This window comes from Protomyctophum parallelum (assembly GCF_964188405.1).
Source record: "Protomyctophum parallelum genome assembly, chromosome: 8".
Lineage (NCBI taxonomy): Eukaryota > Metazoa > Chordata > Actinopteri > Myctophiformes > Myctophidae > Protomyctophum > Protomyctophum parallelum.
The window spans coordinates 42,588,023-42,614,587 of NC_139703.1; the positions used below are offsets into that span (position 1 = coordinate 42,588,023).

The window sequence follows — 26,565 nt, forward strand, 5'->3', positions numbered from 1 at the left end:
TCCACCACACAGTGAAATCCTGGATTAATTTAACTCTGAGAGAGCACAAATAGACCCAAATGGGTTAATTCTAACTCTCATATTTTACTGTGTATGCAGCTTTCTTGAGGGTAGCTAGTCCCTCCTATGCCCAGCTTTGTGTGTCCCACATTTGTGATGATTTGATTGGCTGAGCATGGAATGTGATTGTACTGTATGATGATGTATGACGATAAGAGTGCCCCTCACTTCACACAAGTGTGATTGTTACTGTTATGTTTGAAACACTGAGAAAATAGATAGATCTCTGCTGTTCATAAGAAACTACTCAAGAGAGTGCGGATATTCCTTGCTCTAAGCTTTTTTACTGTTACCATGGAAATTATATTGCCAGAGGAACAAACTAAGCCACTGGCTTATTTTACAGTAAAATGTGGACAAGAACAGGACTGAAATACCAGCGCTGGAAAAGAACAACAATATTTGCTCATAGCAGCGGTCCGGATCTTGTCTTTAAATAAAAAATAATTTTGACATCACTTAAAGCATGGCAAATTCAGTGAAGGAACAGCAGCTTCTGGAAAGCATGACTGTCATAGTCAATAATTGTATGATCCTATATCCATTCCAAATACCGGCACTTAGTTGCAATGCAGGGACAAGCGGGAATAACAATAGTTACGATGGCAGCCATCTTTCTCCCATAACTCTACTCACAATACAGCCTAATTAAATGGTTAGCACACAGCCTCCACACCCATCTCTCACTCATAAAAATGTGCGCACACACCCGCACGCACACAGATATGCACACACACACACACACAAGCGTGCGTGTATGCATGTGCGCACATGCATACGCACGCACGCACGCACGCACACACACACACACACACACACACACACACACACACACACACACACACACACATTCAACAGCTACCACACACACACACACACGAGGTGGGTCAGTGGAGGAGGGTTACCATGGTAGCACACCCCCATCCATGTTGCCGCATGATCAGAGGCGTGATGCTGCTGCACCGTGCAGCCTGTGTGTTACTGGGAGTCTAATGGAATGGCTCTTCACTCCACACTACTCTGTTCTCATGCACATCGTTGCTGTCAGGCAGGAGCCTCTTATCTCCATATTTCAACTTTTTTTTAAAGTAACAGTTTTGGACATCCAAGGTACCATCTGACAGTGACAACATGTAGGCTTACTGAGGGAGAAATAAATGCAACTCAGTCAGTCAGTCAGTCAGTCAGTCAGCTTCATTCCACAGTTTCCAGGCAAGGTGCACTATACCCGCTCTAATGGAATGCCTGTGAGGCAACTTCAACATCGATACTGTACTGTAGCTCTCCGTTGCAAGCAGCTAAGTGCCCTTTTAAGGGTTCTTCAGCCCAGTGGTTCTCAACGTGGGGTCTGGGGATCCCCAGGGGTCTTTGAGGGGGTTCCTGGGGATCCCCAGGGGTCTTTGAGGGGGTTCCAGGGGATCCCCACGGGTCTTTGAGGGGGTTCCAGGGGATCCCCAGGGGTCTTTGAGGGGGTTCCAGGGGATCCCCAGGGGTCTTTGAGGGGGTTCCAGGGGATCCCCAGGGGTCTTTGAGGGGGTTCCAGGGGATCCCCAGCAAAAGAGGTGAATACAGCATTACAGTACAGTTGAATTATTTGGGATTCCAGGTTTGAAAACAATGCTTTAGTCAATGTAGCCGAACCAAACACTGACAGATGACATGACAATATTATGTGCTTGTTTCCTAAAGAGTAAAAAACCCAAAATCAGCTGTTTAAATTGTTTTCAGTGAAGTATCATATCTGCCAAGAAAAATGGTATATATGATGGTAATGATATACATGTTTCTACCCGCCCTCCTCTTGAAAAAAGTATCAATCTATTTGCATGAGCATGTCCTATTTAAAGCAATAGAGCAGCATTCACCTCATCAATCACATGCCATCGTGATCGTGATCAAAACCAAAGCTTATAGCAACCATCAGATTCAACCAAACTGCTTACACTGCAACTGGGTGAGCCTAGGATTCTGACCATAATTGACCCAACACCGCTTTAATGGCGATGAACACAGAGTAGCACTGTAGAGCAGTAATAATTTATATACCAGGTATGGAAAAATCAAACCTACACCCATAATGTAATGTGATTACTGCTCCTATTCATAAACCAAGACTCAGAAAATAACCTACAAGGCTTGTAATAATACAATACTGTATGAGCGATGGCTGCACTGTACCTCTATGTGGCATGAACGCTGAGCCCGCAGGAAACACTGTTCATAAATCCAACATTCATTAGAGGTGGTCAGGGCTAAATGGGGGTTCATTTCAACTTTAGACCTAATATACTACTGCACTAGACAGCACTGTTTCCCAAACAGTGGGTCGGGACCCATTCGTGGGTCACGAACCAATTTTTATGGGCCACGGCTTGAATAAAAATCACATTTTCTTTTCCTATAATATAAAAATAAATAAATCAAAGGATATATATTTTTAAATAAAACAAATTAAATAATTGTATATGTTTAAAAAACAAATAAAGAGGTAGGAGCGCAGACCAATAGTGGGGAGGTGCTGACCACGGGAGACACACAGAGGTCGCACAGCTCGTATAGTCACGATGCAAAAATTATTATAAGACCAACGTTTCGACAACAAAATCCCTTCTTCAGGGTATAAAGAGGGTGAAGATTTAAAAAACAAATCTAAGAGTTAGGTCCCAGGTCTAATCTCTGCTTTGCGTCTTGACCTAAAACGTTTGGGAACCACTGCAATAGCTGGACAGACAATGTTGTTTTCCATGGATGAATAGGTACGGTTGCTACTTCCATGCTGTGTCTCAATTTATGTCATTAAATGTCAGTTGACTTTTCTAGTTCAAACCGAATCTAAGCAAGGAGGAGGATGGGAGGAGAGGATGGGGAAAATGCCTGTGCATTAATAGCACTGAACCAACAGATATCAAGGAATTATTTAAAGATGTATAATAAATGCCCCAGCCGCCATGATGTACAAGTACACCCCCAGGACATGACACTAATATGTCGCAGGGACTTAACCCCAATCCAGCCCTTGATGCTGGTTGCGAAGATGGGTCAATTTTTATAGTCTTTGGTGTGACTCTGCCGGGGAATCAAACACTCTGTCTAACCACAAAGCCTGGCAAGTTTAATAGGGCCGTACAAATATAACTAAGAGAGAAAGAGAGGAGAAAGCCCAGAAGACACTTACAAAGTTCAATAGAAGGTAGAAGTTTAATATCGAAACACAATTTCATTGGGGGCCATGTTAATAATAATATAATAAACCGTAATTTAATGGACATGAAGGTAATTTGGAGAGTAGCGTTTTCATGACAAAATGTATAGGATTTGCATTTTAAGAACACACTAGCAGACGGCTGAATACGTCTCATCTGTAGCAGTAGCACTCTAGGAACAGAGAACCTAAGGCTTGGATAAAATCACAAATGAAGCCTCATAGTAAGATAGAGTCAACTGCACTGCATGCTTCCCCCTGTCCTTGAGTATTGGTGGAAGGGAAGTAACTATTTCTCTCATGGCTCATAGATGGATCCTATGAGGAGAAATGCGATTGAGGTAATACCAGATGAGTGATGTGGCTCACAGTAGCAGTGATTACTGTCAGTGTGTGTGTACACACATATACATGTAGACCCATCATGCCGCCAGTAGTGTTTGGCTGGTGAGTTAATCAATAGCCATTACACCACCAGCCCTGTACTGCAGGTCTGGAGTTTGCTCCACTGAGACAACACACAAGGGAGATTTCAGGCACTCAGGACTGATTATTTTACTGTTAGATGTTCCAGTGCTTATTGCTTATCTGGCTGTAATGCATAAAAGATAAATAATAATCATCATCTTATTGTGTCAGTGCAATAAGGGTAAGCAAGCCCTGTGTTGCTTTTTGATATTGATATAGTGATATTTACTAGAACATTTCATTGGGCATACACCTCCTTACAGTAAGGCTCCTGTCACTGTGTCACCAGTGAAAATGTATGAATAATGAGGGTTTAAGAAGGGGTGTGCAGAAATTACACCTCGACCGCTCAGTTGATTTCTCCACGGTTTCCATGGAAACGCAGGAGGAGCCTGTTTCATTTTAAAGCGATGAGCCTGATGGTTCTCAACGAGCTAAAATGTGTGAGCGACGACGTGCATGTGTGACTGTACGGTATGTGTGCGCATGTGTGTGTGTGTGTGCGTGCGTGCGTGTCATGCTGTCACCAATCTGGATTATCAGGGCTGTGCAACGGAAATGCAAACATATTCACAAATATGCAAAGTGATGTTGTAAGTAACAGAGGAAACTAGAGCAAGTGATGTTGCTCCTATTTTGGAAACGTGGATTAAGCAATTATCCACACCAGGGGCCGCCATTATATTCATGAGGCACTGTAATATTGGTAGACTATCACTAGCATGCCCTTATTCCTGAGAGATCATAAGATGACAAGGATATTTTCTAATGACACCAATAGGCCAGAATACCATAGTATTCAGATTCAGAATCATTGGGGTTTCCCCATTCTTTTACAATTAAGGAATGTTATAGTCAAGTGGAAAATGTCCTCCACGCTCAATCTCATTATAATTGTTGTTAATACTGCACACTGCACAGTCAGCACAATGCCTTTTCTCTTTTACATGCAAAAAGGCGTGGGTGTGATTATAACCTGGAGACAGGTGGTACACAATAGGGATTTCTCACAGTCACCTTGAAACCCGCGCCTGGAGGTCGTCTGCATGGGTGGCACTGGCAATTCACCAAGCATGATGGGACTTTTTATTTATTTTTTACCACGTCAGCAGGTTAGGATCACTGTAGCCTGCAGGACTATTAAATAGTTTCAGGTCCAACCCCATCATGTTTATTAGCAGTCCCACCGTGGTTCATACAGAGGTGCAGGGTCAGAAAACAGGGCAGATTAATTTGGATTATAAGTGGATGTCACTGTTAAAGTGTTTAGGAATGGTGCCCATGAAAAATAATCCCTTTTAAACTGTGACTTCATCAATGATATAGTCTTTATTTTCACCTCGCTCTCTACCTCCAAAAACTAATCTACCCTCTACAAGTACAGTACAATTACAAACAAACACTACATGTATTTGCTATTTTAAAATGTATAACTCATTTTGTCCCTTTCTCCTGTCCCGTTCTCCTTTAGCTATACTGACCTGTCGTAGCCTACTTGATACGCTCTTTTCTCACTCTACTCTACACCCTCACAATGCGTCACACAACATGACGCATTGTGATCTTGTAGATCTGCTATATTTGGTGAATGTTCTCCAAAAATAGGGATGCTGGAATGCAAGTGGTGTGCAAAAAAGAAGAAAAAAGGTAACAAGCTAAATTATAAAACATTTTAAGATAACCCAGTTCCACCCCTCTTCACCTCTTTCTACTCCTGGCTGACAGCCGGAGCACAAATCCCACTGCATGTGCAGCAGTGATAAAGCTGCTCAAACCACACCAGAGAACTGGCCTGGATTCATTCTCTTGCTCTCTCTCTCTCTCTCTGAAAAGAATGAAGGTAAATGGGACATTGCAGTATTTCCACAACTGAAAGTACCAGCAGATCGCTGCCACCAGAGTCCAGACAAACTATTGTTTCTCAGAGTAAACATCAGTTTAAACTCTCAGAGTTACAGTAAATGTGAACACTTTATGATTTCTCACATAAACATCCCACTGCTCATCGTTCTGGGCATGGGTCTGTGTGTCCGGTGACATAATCACCTCAGGAAGTAGTCATAACAGATCAGGAGAGAAATAGTGTCATGGCTGATTTGAGAATTCCTTAAAGACCAAGAACAAGGAAGTTTAGCTGCAGACAGACTGCTGATGAAAGCTTTTTGATAGACATGTACCAAGCAAGTGTGTGTGTGTGTGTGTGTGTGTGTGTGTGTGTGTGTGTGTGTGTGTGTGTGTGTGTGTGTGTGTGTGTGTGTGTGTGTGTGTGTGTGTGTGTGTGTGTGTGTGTGCATGATCCACTTTTTAGCTATTGATATTTGCAAACACTGAAACAGGACATAAACTTTAGGCTTAACATACATTCTGCCTACCAATACCACATTTCTCTTGGTAGTCCTAGATCACTGATCTTAGCAATGTTTTAACCATTATTTGATTAAAGTTTCTATTTAACTTATGTGCAAAACAAAGTGATGAACACCCTTTTTATCACAGAAACATCTAATCTGCAAGCTCACGTGTTGCAAGCAACACAATGCGTTGATAATGACATATTCCCAAAATAGGGCCACCAACGTGAAAGTTGATGGTTATAACAAATGCTGATACTGATCAAAAACGTCACAGATACACGTAGGCTACTGTATATCGTTCTGGCTCTAGATCATACTGTCATACAAACAAGGATTTATCTTGAGTCTCTCTTACCCATTAGCCAGGTTGTCATCATCATCATCCTGCAGACTCTTGCCTACAAGGTCGCTGTCGCTCAGGTAACCGGACTTGAGGTCGACGTCATCCAGTCCCTCAATGAGCTCGATGCGGGAAGTGCTGCTAAGACAGCGTGCTGGCATTGTGTGGGCTGTATACTGCGAACCCGTCCTACCGCCCTGGTATCCTCCTCCCGTGGAGGAAGGGGCATCACCTGCTTGAAGACGGGGACTGGACTGGCCGTGGCGCCAGGAGAGAGGCGAGGAGCGGTTGGACAGGCTGGACATGCTGCGGGCGTTGGTCTCGTCGCTGTCGTAGCCGACGTTACTGCTGTCCACACAGCTAGGGGCATGGAGAGAAAGGTTTCGTTTATATTTTAGGCTTTTGTTCTCCTTCGGAATAACTTTCCACAGTGGATTGACTGATTGCTTGATTGATTGCTTGCTTGATTGATTGATTGATTGATTGATTGACTGACTGTCTGACCTTTATTATTGACCAGGAAAACAAAAGATATCTCTATTCTGGATCATATAGAAAAGTATAACAGAAAATGTCCTACAGCTTATTTCCATTGTGATTCCGTTGATGTTATGCGACCTAGGATGTGTGGGTGGGTGGTGGGGGGGGTTAGTTAAAGCCCCAATTAATGCTTTGATTAAGCCTCATAGCTGAAACGCGTAAGTGTTCGTTTATTGGTGTGATAGTTATACATTTTTACATATTAATAATTGAAATGGCATTGTGACTGGTAGGACTTGAATGCTTAGGATTTGGACTTGACTTAGGACTTGGCAGTCTTGACTTGAGAATTGGCTTGGGACTTGCCTGTCTTGACTAGAGACTTGACTCGGGACTTGAGAGCAAAGACTTAAGAGTTATAGGGACTTGAAAAACAATGACTCTGTCATTGTCTCCATATTAAACAAAGACAAACTCTGTTCTAGACAGCTTAGCTTACAGCCGCACCATAAAGAACATTACCGTATGTGCCAGGGTGACACACTGCCCCAGTGCCCCTGATATTACATTTTATGGGTGCTATGGCAGAAGTTTGAGCTACAATCTGTCAGTTTTATGTCGGTTGACTCCTTGTACCTCTGTCCTGATGGAGAGAGTTGATTTATTATCACTAGCAGCCCTCACATCTAGAGTTTGGGCCACTATGCACACCCTCGCACCTACACATCTAGGGCTCCAATTTCGTCGCCGCCTTTACCCGCAACGCGGCCCGCAATTCAGCCGCTGTCCCTTAATGGTATTTTCGTCCAGCATCACCCGCTATCTTTTTTGCCGACACCGGTATTTGCGCCTAGAGATGTGGTCATGGTCGTGCTGGCACGCTTCCCCCTAAATTGCTATTTTGGTCAAACACATTTGTGAAAGCGATGTATGCCAAATTAGTTTGGTAAAGAGCGGCGGGCACTGCGCCTCAATGGAGATGTCCGCGTAGTGCAGGCTGCATCATCTCTCCTTATTCTCCTATGCATGCATCTCTTAATTTGTAATTGTCATAGAATCAGCAGAAGTGAGTGCCTGCCACTTCCCTGTGTTTATATAATTGTATAGTCAAAGAAGTTATTTGTGCCAGTATGCCAGGCATTGCCGCGTGCACGATTCCATTTGCACGTGCAGTTCATTACCCCATAGCAGCAAATGGGGTTTAAAATAGACTGAACTTTGCTTTTCGCTTCATACCGTTCCATAGAGACGGCCTACACGCACGATCTATATACCAAATGAAAGCCAGATTTATTTATTTATTTTATATTTTTTATACCACGATTTTGTAACCCATTTTTCACCCCTGTGTCAATCATCTAATGTGATCCTGGGCTCTACACACCCTCCACCAACCTAGTCCCCATATATGGGGGACAAGGGGAGAGCAACGGACTTGAACTCATGCTTCCTTCATGCCTGAGTGTCCAAGTTGCTCCTTTACACCTGACAGGGGGGAGTTTCCCTGGTTGGACGTAGCGCGTGGAAGGAACACGTTATTCCAACCAGTTCCTTTCCCCTCCATCAGGCGCCCCGGCTGGCCAGGGGGAGGCAGTTTAGTGACCAGGATTACGGCATGTTTTTTGTGAGGGTACCTACCCTAGGGGACACGGGGAGAACATGCAAACTCCACACAGAAAGGCCGTTTCGCCAACCCCGCCTTCGGGTATGGGCACTGATGACGCGGAGGAGGAAACACGCCGCCAGCACCCACAGCGTCCCGAGCGGGAATCGAACCCAGGACCTTCTAGCTGTGAGGCGACAGCACTACCAACTGTGCCACCGTGCCCTGAAAGCCCGATTTTTGTAGTTTACATAGTACATTTAAAAAAATGAGCAAGAATTGAGCAGAGTTGTGACTTAATGAAAAGACGTGTTCTAAATGTATCCATTGGAAGAGTATATATTATTATACTGTACTCCATACTACCATACAGACTTGTTAAAATAACATACAACATACAAGTCCCATATTTATCTTTTAGCTTAAAAATAAATCAATATAGTGTCATCTAATTGCTGCTGACCCAGATACAGCGGTACAATCTCGAAACCCTTCAGGGACTAAAGCTGGAAGGATGTCATTTCAGAACTCAAGGACAAGTAGAATACCAATCTCTGTGTAAAAGGGGCATCTTTATCTTCCTTATTTCTCTCTCTGTATGTCTACAATCACCAATTGAAATGTTTATACGATTCATACCTTTCTTTCACTACAATGTTGGTGAAAAACAGAAATTGATTTTGATTGCAGATGAAAATGATCCTGTGCAGAGGGCTCAGCAGTAAAAGTCTGTAAGTAGGTCAGGTTCTGAAATGCCCTGCAATGACTGGCAGCATATCTTCTAGGTCTTGTGATTACATAACAGAATGCATCAACCCACGCAAGTAAATAATGCAATAGCTACGACCATGGGAGTATTTTTATCCATTTCTAGATGGTGATTGGTGTGGTTGGTGACTGGTGAAAGCCTGTAAAAACATTTGACAATCTCACAATGTATTATACTTAAATTTGAACCTCACTGTCCATTTACGGTTTCTGACAGAGGACACCATTTTGAATTGTTGCTAAATTGCTAAATAAATAAAACGTTTAAGAATTCATATAAATGCCTTGGTCAAATCAGGAACTGGAAGATTTTCCTAGACTTACGTACAATATTCACCAGATAATTCACCTGATGGCAAGAATTACTGAACATATGAAAACCCATCATTCTCTTCTTTTCAACTGTGTCATACAATTCTTCACATTTCATCTAGCTATTGCCAATATCAATTGTTTTGTTTCACACAGACTGTAAACACAGTGAAACTGAACAAGGTCAAATTAGTTATAGTTCATGTCAAACGAAAATCCCATCAAGAACTACAAAGCGATCCCCAGCAGAGATGAGCCATGCACATTTCCGCTGGTTGGAGATAGGAGAAGCCCAAAATGAAAGCTAGGACAAGGCATCCCATGAATACAGAATGAGTCACTGTAATATCCATTCTGAGGTTACAAGCTTTGGTGTTATTTATTTATCTTTATATTGAATATTTCACCATGATACAGATGAGTTGATGTGCTGGTGAATTGGGAACAGAGTTCAAAGAACAACAAACACACTTGGGGGCAGCGGTGGCCGAATGGTTTGCGGAGCGGCCTTGATAACGGAAGGTCGCCAGTTCGAATCCCCGGACCGGCACGTTAAAATGACCACCGCTGAAGTGCCCTTGAGCAAGGCATTGAACCCCTACCATCAAATGTTCTATGAGCAGGGTGTGGCTGTAAACAAGCATCTCAAGCTTAGTCCACTTCCCTGGGTAAACAAAGAACTTTGCTTTGCTTTGGCCAATTCAGGGGCCTTTTTTTGTTATTTGCCGCAAGACTTCCAACAAATGCCAGTGGTTACATATAAAAGCATGCAGAGCTTAGGGTAAATGCCTGACACCCCTCCACAATGCAAAAGGACTCAAATTACTCTTTATTTTCAAAGTGACATACCGGTAATATAATATATTTTCAGATCAGAATTTCAAATTAACACAAGAGATGTAGCTATCTTTTCTGGGTAATGGCTACTATTAGAAGTTCTACAGTAAAATATTCAACTCTAAGTGTATGGTCTCCTTGCGCAAATGTCCATGAGAAGCTATTTAAATTATTTCAGTCAGATTCTACACACAGAGGGATGCACACACAGTATAAAGCCATGAAAACAGATATGGGATGTTTGAGAAAGGTAGATGCCAGATGTTAGCCATGTGGTATCTCTCCAAGCACACTTGACAATTGTTTACACATGATTGTGTTATGTATCCCTCCAATTACAATCCATTGTTTGCTCACTTTAGAGCAGGGGTGGATTACCCTGGCTCGCTAGACCATGACATAATTCAACTTGTGGCTTTTATTCATTCGAATAACATAAGCACTAATATGGTTATTATCAAATATTTCCAAGTGTTCTGCATCTCACCTATGGCTGAGCTGGGATCCACGCAGACTGGACATCGTATCCTCCAGGTTCTGCCGGAGGTCAAGGACATTCTGCACGGTCCGCTTCCTCTGTGATTCCGGGTCTGTGGGTCAGTCATGCACAACAATAGATCATAAAACATTTAGGTCTTCAAGAAGAAAAATGCACAGCACACTATTATGTCCTCTCTCTCTCTCTCTGTTTTGGTGTGTTTGCTGATGAGAGTGCATGCACATGCGCATAAACATTGTGCATCTACAGTACGTGCATAAATGCATGTGTGTCTGTCAGTCTGAATAATTTGTCTCTGGTTTGAGGAGACGGGTGTCTGGCTGACAGTAATTCACATCCGTACCATGTTCACAACAATAGGCATACAAATAAGACACTGCAGCACTGCTTCACTGGGGCAATGGAGCATATATAAATCAATAAAATGTGACTGGGGCTTCAGGGTAGCGCAGGGCTAAAGTTCCTGTTCACCACCATGGAGACTGGGGTTCGTCCGGCTTGGCTGGGTGCTCCAATAAACACAATTGACCATGTTTGCACTTTGCAGACGGGAAGCCAGTTAGGCAGTTGGGAAGGGATCTCCGTCACTGCACTAACGACTCCTACAGGTTGGTCAGGTCAGGGTGCATGCTCAGCTCAGCAGGGAGCAGAACTGGGAAGGATAGTTTGTTCCTCTGCATGTGCTACATTCCCGGAGCTTTATACATGATGGCCGTGCATGGTTTTGAGGTTATTATTCCGTGATGTTAGGTTTAGGCTTAAGGCTGGGGTTAGGCATATAGCGTTTGTGAGGTTAAGGTTAGGTTTAGGCATATCAGGTATAATGCTCCGAGAAAGAGGTAGTCCCTGTGCTACATCCCCTCAGTGAAACTTCTAACTGTCCAGTATAACGAAGAAGAAGGTGACCTGTATCAGAGGAAACACGTAGATGTCTACACAGTACACACGCTCACCAAGGCCAGTGAGGGTAAGCATTTGGAACTACATTGGGGTTTGAATTGGCATAATGACTAAATTAGGAAATAATGCATGTTTCCCCCCCTGCCATAGCTCCCCCATTATCTTATCAAGTAACACACCATCTCCGTTTCATATTTAGTTTCACATTTAGTCATCTGCAATCCTTATGTTTATGAGAAGCTGAACTGCGTGTGCCCAAAAGGAAAGCTGGTTGTTTTGCTGTAAATGGTAAATGGTAAATGGTGCATTTATATAGCGCCTTTATCCAAGGCGCTTTACAGAGATTGTGCATTACATTCACCCATTCACACACACGTTCATACACCGATGGCAGCGGAAACCATGCAAGGCACCATGCACTAGCACATCGGGAGCAATTAGGGGTTCAGTGTCTTGCTCAAGGACACTTCGACAGTAACTCTGGGGGAGCCCGGGTTCGAACTGGCAACCTTACGGTTACCATCCAGGCACTCTACCCCTGAGCCACCGCCGCCCCTGTCATTTGGCACCATGCTATATGATCTTTAAAGTGCTGTAAGTGCTCTGCAAGGCAAAGGAAAAGCAGCAGCATTCTGTATACCGCAATGTACTGTATATACTATATTTGTACTATTCCACATATTAAATTACAATACACATCTTATTGACTTTGCAATGGATCAATTTCAACCTAATAGAGGGACAAACAAGTTGACAGCATTGCTGAGTCTGTAGTTTAACACAATTGCCAATGATGCAATCCAAGAACAGGGAGTGGTCTTGGACAGAGGCATCTACATCTGTTTGGAAGATTAATGCTGTTATACTCTTTTCTCTTCTAAATGAAGGAAGCACACTCCGACTTGTCTAAATCTCTTTGAACATTTTACCGGGTTGATACAAGGCTGACGAAGGCCGTTGGCCAAAACGCGTCCGTTGTTGTGCAGCATACCTTGCTAGAATTAAACATTAAAGTGCCTTAAAGGACTAATCCGTGGGTGCTGGTATTCTACTTCTTCAAATAATCTAAAATTCTTTCTAAAAATCTCACATTGTCTTCTCCCTGTATAAGTCTATCTTCTCCTTCATCTTTCTCATCCCATTAATGCTTTCTGGAATATTTTCCTTCTGAATGTCTTTGCTTCATTCTGTCATATGAATATGCCTTTGCGTGCACCACAGCGCTGACTCCATCCATGCTATATTGTGCACTCGGAAGTCACTCTGGATTAGCTTCAGTTTAAGCCTGGAATATGAGGTTAAAATAAAGGGGACTACTGCGATGTGACTGACAGACAGTTCCTTGTTGCACTGCATTGCAGTGATGTGAATGACACAGATAGTGAAATACTGAAGCAGACCTGAAAGAGGATAGGCCTGTGAATAGTGATGTATGTAGTACATCATTATTCGCATTCAATATCATAAGGATTCTTCTTCTGTGATGCTGTAGTAGAGGTGAAATGGTTCTAAAATACATGTAAAATATGCACACACTTCATATCTATTAAGAGACTGTGTTCACTGTAAAAAAAAGCTTTCTTCCTGAGTCTTCCTTCCTGATCAATAGATTACGTACAGTCTGCTACTCTGCTTACAGTAAATTGTCTTCCCCACTAACACAAGTGTCGTTATTGATATTGCACAGCAGAGAAATGCCTTTTGAACAAATTTTAGACAGATCACACTAGAAAGACTCCAGGAAGTTGTGATTGTGAATGTTTGATGCCAAATTCAACTTGTACACATTCTATAGCAGCAAGCTATGGAGAATGTGACCTTCTGTTCTATTACGTGAATATTCCCTTAGAGGATATTCCTGGTCAAACTGAGCCAAATGGATGAAAAGGACAGAACCGAAGAAAGACCTTGCGGTCTTGTTTTCAGTCGGGTCCTATGCATTCATTCACAATAACAACAATGACAACAACAATTGAGATATCTCAAAAACATTCAATCTATGTACAGGTTGGAATGGAAATAAATTGGAGAGGAAGGGGGGGGATAAAGAGGTGTCACCTTCTCTCCTTTTGACCTGCAGTGACAGGTGCATTTTCAGTTTTGAGGAAAGGGGGCAGGGCATTCCACACCTGAGTGGCAATGCTGTGGAAGGTGAATTTACTTACCCATATTTGTTCTAAAAGTGGGTGGCACCAGACTATTAATCACGCTAGTGTTGTGGCTGTGGGAGTTGCTCACTTTTTGAGGTAATCAGTCAAGTAAATGGGCACTGATGGCATGGAGGGCAGAGCTGCATTTACAATTTTGAATGTCAGTTCCATTTTCAATTGTTTGACTTGCTTGGTTTATGCATCTGGACAATCTGGAATGGTTTGTCACTGTCTAAGTCGAAGTAGAGTACTTTAGTAATGATGTACTATATTGACTTTCAAATATTTATATTGAACGTGCTTGGCCAGCTCAGTAGCCTTGAGGTTAGAGTGTCCACCCTGGGACTAGGAGGGCGGGGTTCGATCCCCCATACCCAGTGCCTCCCTGCTTGGCACTCAGCATCAAGGGTTGGATTGGGGGTAAGTCCCTGCAACATACTAGCGTCGTGTCCAGGGGGTGTACTTGTACATCAAGCTGCCTCACACTACAAAAACAGGAGATAGGCTCCTGCCCTATGGGCCTCATGACTCGACAAGGCTTACGTGCTTGGTTTTCAACCCCACTCTCCTGACAATCTAGTCCATAACATAGTAACCAAAACAAAGTATAGGTATTGTTTTATGGAGGTCTAAAGGAAGTTTCCTAACCAACTTCTGATGTCTTATGACGAGAGGATGATTATGTGATGTGGTATTCTATGCAACATTGCACAAAACTATGTTGTAAAATTGATAAACAGGTCTCTTATTATAACATAGCTGACCACCAAGTGATGCATGATGATGAGCTACAAAGGAATCCTCTGTGATCCAGGACAAGCATCCTTTCATAAGTGTTATAATGATGGGACTTATGCTGAAGTACAATAAAAGACACACGAGTGTGCACGTGGCATTATGCGTGCTATGAATGAACAGAATTCGATGCATAGTAGATCTATTTAGGAGGGACATCCATTGAACCCTGTACAGTTGTAGCCTGGAATCTGACAATGTACAGTATATTAGTCTGGCGATGACAGAGTAGTAGAGTTGTACACATAAGGAAAATAAAGTATTTAGAGTTAGAAATTATGGTCCTTACACACCAGGGGCATTGTTATTATTTGATAAATTATTTACTAATTTGCCCCAAAAACCTTTTTTTTTGTTGTTGAAATCAAATGAATGAAACAAGTTCTCAAAACACAATTGTACTGTTTAAATATACGTACAGTACGTTATACATTTATTTATGTAAATGTTTTCTGTCATGGACAGGTTTGTCAAACATGGATGAGCAACAACATAATCCTTCCTACAGTATTTGTACATTTGTATGTTTCCCATTCACCAACAAAAAGCGTTTTACTGGCCCAGGCGCTGACATAGCGGTCCGGGCACCTATAGGCTCCAATGCATCCTGGTTAGAGTCCCTATCCCGATTCCCGACGGCCTTTGCTGCATGTCACTCCCCAGTCCCCATCTCTCCCTCCCCATTTCCTGTCTACCTACTGTACTATCAATAAAGTTATAATTAAATAAACTAAAAAATAAATAAAAAAGCGCTTCACTCAAAGGTCTGTGGGGTGTTGATGATGAATAATTCATCAAGCCGATATTTTAAGTGGCATTCCCTTTTTGGTGAAACAATGTCAGCAATTGTTTTGAGGGAAAACTCAATGGAAATCGATGCATTCCACAAGAGAAGCATACAGTACTTTTTGCGTTATCACAGTCATGGGTGTGGTACTGTACTTTCGCTGAGCTCTCAGCAACTTTGACTGTGGTTCTACTGAAAAGTCATAATCATTTAATCAAGTATAATGCAGTGACATGCATGTTGGAATGTCCCATGTCCCAAGCTGTGTGACTAACGTGAGTGATATAAACTAATGAGGCATGAATAACAGATTAGATCACCGTTAATGTTTTCATTAGGAAGTGAAGGGCCATGCGTTGCTGACACTAGTATTAAGGAACAGAGCATACATCTGCCTTAGCAAATAACACATTATCAGACGCACACAACAGTGTAGTGTATGCTTAATTTATACTTATATTTAGAAATAGTAGATCTACAAGCTCACAACGGGTACCATGAATCAGGCCTCAAAAAAGGCCCAAAGCCTGAGATTGGACTGCCTTGTTTCAGGCAGTGTAGTCAGGAGTCTAGAGTATTGTGCTTGTTAGTTTAGCCCTGAGTGGAATAGTAAGAGAGTGGCGACACGTTTTGATCTCGCCGCAAAGCGGGTTCCTATGGGCTATAGTTCCAAACATTGGAAGTATGTCATTGAGATAGAATGAGCACTTCCGCATTCCATTATTACAATGGGAGTCAACGCTAGTGTCGCCACTCTCATACTATTCCACTCGGGTTTAGCCTCTCCCGTCCCACTCTCAGTCTCACTATATAACACTACACTATAACTATAATAACATGTGTCTTTATGGTGTACCAGAAATAGACCACTTATTTTCACTATTGTGTAGGGGGAAAATGACCACGAAACAAGCTTCCTGGGAAAACAATTGTGGAGAAATTGGATTTAAAATGGCCAGTGTAATACAGCCAATACAAAGCAATTGCAGTAACTTGTGACCTGTGCGCAACGTATTTGATTTATCTGCCTTAGTCCAAACAAATAAAAAATAATTCAATTGAAAGTGTGATAATGACATGCACTGACCACATTGTAATATAGACATGACAGAGCTCTTTGTGTAGTAGAATCTTCATTGTCTTCATCATTATCATCACATCCCAATCACACCACCACCATGATTAGTCGATATAACTTATTTTACTTATACACAGTATAGTAAAGTCCTCTGTGTTCATTTACCCATTTATAGCTCAGAATATATCTTTGTACACCTTCCGAGTTAAATGAACACACTTAAACCCTATATTTTTCATTGTATTTTTCCCTCCACAACAAATCACTTCACTGAAAATAGCTGATCTACAGTACAAGCTCACAATGCATTTCAACACAATGCTCTGTGAGCTTGTAGATCTGGCTGGAAATAGGGACACTAGACTAGGGTTCATCTGGTTAAATACACTTTTGGACAGAAAACTGTTTTCTTGGCTTTCTGTCTCTCTTATTGCTGATCGTGTGGATACCATCTGTCAATGGCTATGGATGAATGGGGCTGGGAGGAGGCTAAATATGTGTCTGACATGTGCCTAAAATAAATTCAATATGCTTCGGTTAATTTCCGCCCTCCAGTATTTTGGAACGACGCATGGATATCCCTGCATGTACCATCGAGGTCACGGCCACTCGCTACAGCAAATGGCAGAAATGACATTGATCAGAAAGACGATCAGTGTGCAAGTATGAACCCCCAGGGTTTCCTTTTGTTTCCCTTCATGCAATCGAACAGCAGCGTTATTGTATAGGAAGCAAGCGTACTGCACACAATTGATGCCATCATGCCACACACACCTTAGCAAAAGAAAGCTATGAGTAACGATCATCCTTGTTAATATAACCAATACAATATCTCTGGAATTCAACAAACCATACTGCGGAACCATATGGAAATGCTGTACTGATTCAGCATTGAAGGAATCAAAAAAGCAGCTTTTAAGAACATGCTTTGCAGGCAGATGAGGAGTGGTGGGGAATTCATACATACAGGCAAACCACCTGATCTCCATTCAGGGAAACCTGAGGGGCTGCAGCAGCAGGCAGGTGTTAGTGGTGGGAATAGTTAGCGGATGGCGGTATAGGGAGTATGGGGGGGGGGGTTTACGCTGACTTTGAAAAGCGTAGAAAGCTTGCGTTCAACTTTGGCACATGACGGCCAGGCGCAAGGGTTAGAGGCTGGTAGAGGTTCTGCATATAGGCTCTGCCCTGCTGTACTCACCCAGCATCTGGCTGAAGAGCAGCTGTTCCAGGTCTCCCAGCACGGTGACCACCAGCTCTGGGTCCACCTTCAGGAAGCCCTTATCTCCCCCGTCCTCCCCCTGGCTCTTGGACCCCGACTCCCCTCCAGCTCCGGCAGTCTGCTTCTTAGCGCCGGCCTTGGCCTTGCTGGAGAGGATCTCGTCGTCAGACTTCCCGTCCTCAGGTGCCTTGCTCAGCGGCTTCACCTCAGCGTAGGGCCCCCGAGGGATGCGGCTCTGCCCCCTCAGGGCAGAGGGGGCGGCCAGCGGGGTGAAGGGCTTGGATTTGCCCTGGAACAGGGAATGTTCCGACTTGGAGAGGTTGCGAGAGAGCGGGGCGCCGCCTCCTCCCGCGCCCCCTCCTCCTGCCATCTTGGGCTTGCCCACCTTTGGCTGACCCACTCCAGGCTTGGACATATCGTCGCACCACTTGGGTTCGTACAGGTGCATCTTCTTCTCGGTGTCGGTGAGAACGGCCAGGTTAGTCATAGACCTCTGCTTGCGGAGGTTGGAGGGCACCGGCAGTCGCCCCTCGGAGCTACCTGCCCGGTAGACCTTCAGCTCTCCAGCGCGCTGTGCACCCTGGGGTGCCAGGGGCTTGGCCCTCTTGGCCGCCACACCAACTGCTTTTCCGTCGGCCTGGCTGTACGTCTTCGTGCTATCGGTCCGCTCCATCTTCAGATCTCTCTTTCTGCCTTTCACGCTACTCCCATGAAGCATGCCTCCTGCATGAGACCATTTAGAAAAAGCATCAACAGGAGGGTGGGGGGTGAGGCTTCCTCACACAGACCCCCCCTTTTGTTTCTTATCAATAGAATGAAAAATAAAATAGAAAAATAGAAAATGCAACAATGGCAATCCTGAGGACAGATTCCTTTCCTTTCCTGCGATCCCCCTGCTCCCTCCTGACAGGCTGCTGCAGCTGCAGCTGTTGCGGTGCTGCCCCGGCGCTCCCTTTCTCTCCTTCCCTTCCCCTGTCCTGTCGTTTCTCCCTTCCTCCGTTTTTTCCACACTCCTCCCTTAGAGCAGCACACCCTCTCCTCCTCCTCCTCCTGCTGCCTGCCTGCCGCTGAACCGCGCAGCAGCAGAAATGACAGCAGCGGCACACGCAACAATGGTCCCTCCTTCTCCTTCCTCCCTCCCTCCCTCCCTGCTAGCTTTCTGCTGCTTCTCCCTCCATCTCCTGCCTCCCTCCTGCGCTCCATCCCTCCTCCCACCAACCCGCCCTCCCTCCTCCTTGCATTTAAAGATGCTTCACGGTGTCTCTGCAGACCGTGTGAATTGCACCGGTGCGAATCCCGCGATGACAATATATGTGCACCACTTCAACCTGGGAAGCGATCACCTTTCTCGCACATCACATTTCCACACGGTCGCCCCTGATTCCTTTGTTCTCCGTCTCCCCACAACCCCTCAACCCCACCCTCTCTCCTTGCAATGCATGCATGCTCATTACAGTCCAAATGATGCATGGTTTGATGTTAGTGGTACTGAAATGTTGTGAGCAGTAATGCACATTTGGATTATTGTAATGTAATTATGCTCCATGCACATGACTGTATGAGGGTTCTGCCTTCTGATCACGACATTATACTTGAAAAAAAAGGCAATCTACAAGCACAAACATGCAATGCAACACGTTGTGTGCTTGTAGATGTGGTATCTTTTCAAACAAATGTGTAATTGGGATGCCAGGGTGAAAGTGGTTAATCTTACACAAAGCAACAACTGCATGCCACATACGGGTGATCCAGATGTATCTCTGACTAGAATCACAATCAGCAGTGTATAGTAGCCTGCTTTATCCGCCTCCTTTTCATAATATCGCAACAGTGTTGATAATCTATTTTATCCTGTTGCACTGATGAAAGGGAGAGGATCGTATGGTTTTATTACACTAACTTCACCTGGGGAAAAAATGTACACCATTAAATAGCTGTCGCCAAACGAGTCATGGAGACAAAAACCTCAGCAATAAAAGTGTGTCAGCCAAATGGGTGACTTCAGTAGGGCAGACAAGAGACTATGTTAAAGGCGACACACCCAAAACCATGCTTCAGAATAATTATATCTACAGCTCAGACAGAGAGAGGCTGAAGAGGCACACACAGACACACAGGCATAAAAACAATATCATACTGAAATGTTATTTCTGACAATGAAAAGTATGTCCTTTTTAGACACGCCCTGAGAGCATTATTATATCTTTTGTGATAGTCTACACACACAAACACACGGCGCGCACCCATGCTTACACGGCGCACACACATACACATCTCTCAGGAGTATTCTGTGATGCTTTGGAGTTTGGAGCAACATGCAGGCAGCCTTGGAAACCAATCTCTCTCATCACCTGCATGACATCTGTTACACCACATCCAGCTCACAAAACACATTGGGGATGTTTTGCTTCCGTCAATCAATAATGCTCTGCAATGTTTTTCACCAACTAAGTAGACTGTAAATTGCCCTTATCCAGGACATAGTGTGAGTGAACAAGACCATGAATTAATTTATCCGTAACTCTGAGAGTGTATACAAATGTCCATGTGGTTACATTTGTACACAACACTGTCACTGATAATGCTAGATGGTCCACTTAGCCGATATGAAACTCAGTCTCATTTGGGTCTCAAGGCACCTGGCATTGAAAGTGTTTGATGTAGTATGAAAAGCCAGAAACAAAGCTGCAGCTTATCCCCCCTTATCACAAGGACTCATGCCTCCCTGCTGACACCATTGATGGTGTCCTGATCGACTCCCATAATCATTTGACTAAATTACTTTCTGTAGTAGTGTTGTTAACGAAAAACATCCTTCAACCCATCTTCATAGCTCTTAACTTTGTTTTATGTACTAGTGCTGGGAGTATTGAAACAATCAACAACAACAACAATCAAGCTTTTCTGTAGTTCTTTGTATGTTGCGAGTCACCTATAAAAAGTATATAAGATATAAATGTAGGAAACCAGAGGATCGAACAAGGGGGAAAAAAGCAACATGATTTTATGCAAACATCTCTGTAATCATGCAAACAGGCTGAGTCAGAGGGGAAAGGAACATCTCCAGGAGTTCTTGTTTTTCAGCCTCAGAAATCTGGTTCCTATCAGAAGTGCCTGGCTTCATCAGTCATTGTGCCCATGAGGCAGATCCGTGTCCTTACTGCACTGAACGCTGCAACGCATCCAAACCCTGTGCTAGTGAATGAGGTGTGGGCCACCCTTCCTCAGGAGAGAAGAAGGGTGGAGGACTATCCTGCCTTTGGTTTCATTCACATCTGGGTCTGATTCTCACTCTCCAACTGGCCATCCAACTGGCTATGTTTATTCTGTGTGTACTGTATATGTGCACGCGCTCACACACAGCTGCATGAAGGGACAGCCAGTTACACACAGCTGTGTCTTGTAAATTCCCCTGGACAATGTGTGTAATCATTATGGGGCTGCTCAACTGCAACGCTGGAACTGTGATCATGATGATGATAATGATGATGCAATGAATAAAAGACCACCACAAACACTTCCAAAATGTTCTCTCCCCTTAAACTGAGAATAACAAAGCAATATAAAAGTGTGTGTGTGTGTGTGTGTGTGTGTGTGTGTGTGTGTGTGTGTGTGTGTGTGTGTGTGTGTGTGTGTGTGTGTGTGTGTATGTGTGTGTGTGTGTGTACACACGGCTATATAGTTCAGGGGTTTTTGGCTGGGGAACCCCGGAAATGCTTTGGCCATGTCTCGTGACCCCCACATCGTCCCCCTCACCCACCACCATTACAAACTGGCTGCAAAAATAAACTTAATAATAGAAAAAATATATCATAAATGAATACTGAAACCAGATCATCAAGGAATCATTAAGGAAAGTTTATGCATGTACTATGTGTACTATGTAAACTCTTACTTTCCATTTTCCAGCCATTCAGTTATAATTTGGCGACCCACGGGGGGAGAACCCCTGATATAGTTGGTCACAGCATAAGGACAAGGACACGTGTATGTGTTCATAGCTGGTGTCAAATATGTGTAAAGAAGACATTAATAGTGTATCAAGCTTCTAAAAAGTCTTCACATCTATAATGAAATCATGGTCCTGGATGGAACGTGGCTACGCAAATAGCCAGAGGATCCAGGATATTATCAAAGACGGAATGGTACTGTGTTTTGTCTTTTTTATTTTTGTCTATTCCCATTGAATTAAATGTTCCAGAGAACTGTAGGAAAGTGCATCTTGTTCTTGTTTAGAGCCAAGGTGATTAAGTCATTGTCTTGTGCTAATGTTGGAACGGTGCTTTAAATTGAAGGACCATACGAGTGGCTGGCCTATTTAGACCTTAAACTATGATTTACGATATAATTACTGCATACCATTTTCTTCTTCATTTTCTTTGGCACTTGGTCATCGCTCATCATACAGTGAAGGCATATCTGGACCTGTACGAGACTCAACTGGTAAAGGTCCGCAATTACAGTAATACCTTTTTAAAAATCACACAGCAAAGGTGGAGGCAACCACCTCATTGGAAGGAGTCAGGGCTCAGTGTCTTGCTCAAGTAGTAGTAGGCCTACAATTAAATTTAGTATATGAAATCTAAAAAATAAAGTGGTCAAAAAAATGGTCTATGCTTACAGTATGTACGAAAATATTGATTTCGGTATGGTTGTTTAAAGTCTTTCCAAAGTAAGATATTACACAACACAGATTATTAGTGACTTTTCCCCAGACCTTTTGAAGCTGCAGATGATGTCATGGAACTGGCCATAATTTCATTTCTAAATGGCAGATATTTCACCATACGAGTCAGTTGTAGTTGAAGCCAGACACATCTCAAATGTTTTATGGCCTCAAAATAACGTTTTCTTTTCTCTCATGTCTGTCCTTTGAGGCCAAGTTGAAAGCTGATCCTCAAATGAAACCAATCAATCTCTCTGTCCTGCATCTGTCCACCCTGATCTGATGACCACTCAGTCGCCACGCACACCTCTCCCTGAGGCCGGCTCAAGCCCCTCGCAGTCATGAAGATAATTAAGAAACCACTTACAGGTTAACTATGTATAATATACATAGTTGGCTAAATGAATAGTTGTACATTTTCTATATTATAGAAAATTTACAACTGTCCAGAGGGCGTGCCCTCAAAGTCTATAAATGTCCCAAAGTCTATAAATCTAAAGCCCGACACACACCGTCTGCGACCGTCTGCGGTGCGACGCGTTGCCACGCGGTGCCGCCTGGAAAATAGAACTGGGTTCTATCGGCGCGCCAGGCGACGCGGCGCGACGCGGCGGACGGAGCCGGTGTGCGATAGGTTCATTGAAAATAATGGAGGCGGCTAAGTCCGCCGCGCGGGACGCAGCCGGTGTGTGGTGGGCTTCACACACTATTAAAGGCAGCCAGTGGTTCCATGTGGCACACAAGGTGCCCTTTTTTCACTTGAGCACCTGCCCCTCAAAACGTCTGTGCACGCCACTGGATGACACCCATACAATTAACTAACTCAGTTCAGAATATCAAGTCATGTCCCTTTGATATGAAGGAATATCTTATAATGTATACATATATTACTTGTCTATTCTTCAGGTCTTTCTTATAATCATTTGTATCATTAGATCATTCTTTCCTTCATTTATTTGTTTAAATGATCTCAGCACAGACATGTGTTTCTCAGGCAGCCAGGCACCCAGTAAATACAAATAACCTCAAACTTTCAGAATGTTAAAGGGACACTTCACAATATATAATAATATATGTTAATGACGTTTAGAAGATTTAGAACACTTTCCTGGTGTGTAATATCATGTGGTTTTAGATATTTTAGATTTTAGCAGTGTCCATGATGTCATGGACACTGGGCTCACTACTCATAGACGCCCTTTCCGGCTCTGGAGCGTACAGTATGTGCTCAAGGGAGGGCAAAACATTCCCGAGATTCCATGCGAAGCACCGCGGAAGCATGAGTGTGCATCACAGAGCGCATGTTCGGGTCTGAAGTCCCGGAAAAGATATGCTGTGATTGGCCAGTAATCACTTGCGTGACAGCGTGACGTAACGTGCCTTTCACACTTCCGGTGTACTTCCTCCACCAGTGTAAATTGTTCCGCACCTCAACACACATGGCTCCAACGAACAGCAGCGGACAATGAGGCATCTATTTTTTTTTATATCTATGCACTTACCTCCTGGACTACATGTTGTCTCAGTAAGACAGCCCTCCCCCAGTGCACCAAAGCATTATGGGAATTGTAGTCCAGGAAGGAAGTGAGCCCAGTGTCACTGCTAAAATGCTGCTAAAGTGTCCCTTTAACGTAACGTAAGAGTATCTTATATTAATGATTTTATTTGTATCATTAGCCTAGATATATATATTTTTTGTTTACCTTTACCTGCCCCTGGTAAATAAAGTAGAATTTTAATTCAGTTCCAGTTGTTTGCTCATGAAGAAAATTGGTATGAATTAGCAAATTTCACGCATTTGTAACTGTAAAGAAAAGTGTTTGAGTTGTGGAATGTGAAAAACGGGGTGCATACTTAGTTTAGACTAGTCATTGGTTAGACATAAGATTGGTGAGGAGACGACCAGATTAAGGTTGGTGAGGGGTGCGTTAACATGATTTTATTTTGGTACTCTCCACACACAATAATGATAGATACAGTTAATGAAATTAACAATACTTTTTATATAGAAGTTACAGCAAGGATTGATTCTGATTAACTTGGTTCATGAATACAAAAAGCTATAGGCCTACACTGATTAGAGGCACTGTAAAAGCATTGAATGACCCAATTCAACCAGCATCCCTATTCTGGGCATGCCATAATAGGCAAGGCATCACAAAGGAGCGGGCGAAGTACAGACCCCTGGGTATTTCGGTCAACAAAATATAGGATTTATTGTAACTGGATAATTATGTCTATTGGGTTAATTGGCTGAGATACAGAAGTCGTATTGAATGTACTCGCCCATTTAAAGATAGCCTAAATTAAATATTGACATGCCCGACTACTAGGGTGCCATGGTAAGCTGGAAGTCTTTTACTTAATGCATTTGACATTGACTTCTATAATGTAAACATTGTGAATAGAACAAAGGCATCACTCCGATGTGGTAAGTCCACCCATTAGCAAGATGCTTGAGATTCAAGTTCATCGAAATTTCAAACGAGTTCTGCATGTGTGTGTATGCAAACTATGGAAACTACCCTGCAGAAAATGTTGACATAATAAATAATTTGTGTTCTAAGAAACAGTTGACAGAAATGTCATCACAAACGCATACTGAAGATACAAATATATGTGTAGGCCTACTGTGTTTACAGTATATTGTATACAACTCTACCATAGGTGTTTAGTATCGGAAATCTGGTACTGAGAAGGCCTTAGCATGATTCACATGATTTCTTTTAATCTCCGGAAGGCGTAGATTTTGCATTCACCCTTTGTGTGTGTCTGTATGTCCAGCCGCAGCTGATATCACAAACTAGGCCAAATGAAACAGCATCATATTTCTAGTGCATGCTGACAGCAGACCAAGAACCTAAATGGTTTAGGAAAGATGGAGAAAAGACGGTGATCCAAGCACTCAAAAAAGTATAAAAATGAGGAGAATATAAAATGTAATTAATAATGTTAGAAGTTAGAACGCCATTTTATTTGACAACTACTGTATGTAATTAGTTTATTTATAATTGCAGAGAAATTGGTGGAATACACATCCTGCCAGGTTTGGGCCAGAAGAACAAACCAATCACAGACATGCACGAAGTGATGGTGTTGCTTCATGAACACAAATACAACTAGTATAGTAAGTGGAGTAAGGTTGGAGTAAGGTTCCCAATTTGATCCCCGGCACCTCCTGACTTTAGTGATATTGAGTAAGACACTTAACAGGTTGGTGCCTTGAATGGATGCCTCCACCGACGATGTGTGAATGGGTCAATGTGATTTAGCAAAACACAGGGCATGATGTTAAAGATCTAAAGTGCCTAGGGATCTTTAACATCATCTTCATCCTCTCTAGACAATGTAAAGCGCTTTGGATAAAGGCACTGCATCAATGCACTTGTAAGACCACTCTTATCAGGATAGATGTCTTATCACAGGATGAAGGTGTTCACTCAGAATAATGTGGGCTGTATGGTTTATAAGAGAATTTCCATCTTCCCATAGACTGAAATGCAAATGTCTCTGACTGTTCCTATTGAAAATAACGACTACTCTTTCGCAGACACTTAGCTATTTTTCGTTTGCCATCTTGATCCAAAATTTACTTAAACAGGCTCTGTATGTATGGAATGCATGGAATGTATGGAAGCATTTTCATTTGTTATGTATATTATATTCATTCATTTACAAAGTTTTTTCTTTTAATTTGTCATCTGTATTGTTCGGTATAACAAACCGGGTGGTGTTGACAGTGCTCTTGACAGAGTCTTAAGGCTTGGGAGTAGTGTTTGTCTGCCAAAAAGACGTGACCTTGCACATGTGCATGAATGAATATTACAGCAGCCGTGGAATATATATATATATATATATACTGTACCATTGAAAAATTGCTGGTGAAAGTCCTGATGTACTAAACAGGTGTTGTGAAATGACACTCTTGTTGTGAGTTGGCAGCAGCACCCGTGTGAACTACTGCCCCTCTACATGGAGCCCAGAGGGAGTCCAGTGTTAAAGCTCCCGTTACACAGAGGGTGTGAAATAACACCAAACTTTGTTTAG

At 43.0% G+C, this 26,565-nt stretch overlaps 1 protein-coding gene across 1 annotated transcript in view; it reads right to left on the reverse strand.

Annotated features, from left to right (window-relative positions):
- The window catches only part of nav1b (neuron navigator 1b), a gene marked incomplete at its 5' end in the record, with an annotated part of 78,091 nt that overhangs the window by 49,473 nt on the left and 2,053 nt on the right, over window positions 1–26,565 (reverse strand). Inside the window, 3 exons of the mRNA XM_083770838.1 lie at window positions 6,440–6,784; window positions 10,912–11,014; window positions 17,832–18,575. Coding sequence (XP_083626964.1) covers window positions 6,440–6,784; window positions 10,912–11,014; window positions 17,832–18,575 — 1,192 coding nt within the window. The remainder of the gene's footprint in view (window positions 1–6,439; window positions 6,785–10,911; window positions 11,015–17,831; window positions 18,576–26,565) is intronic.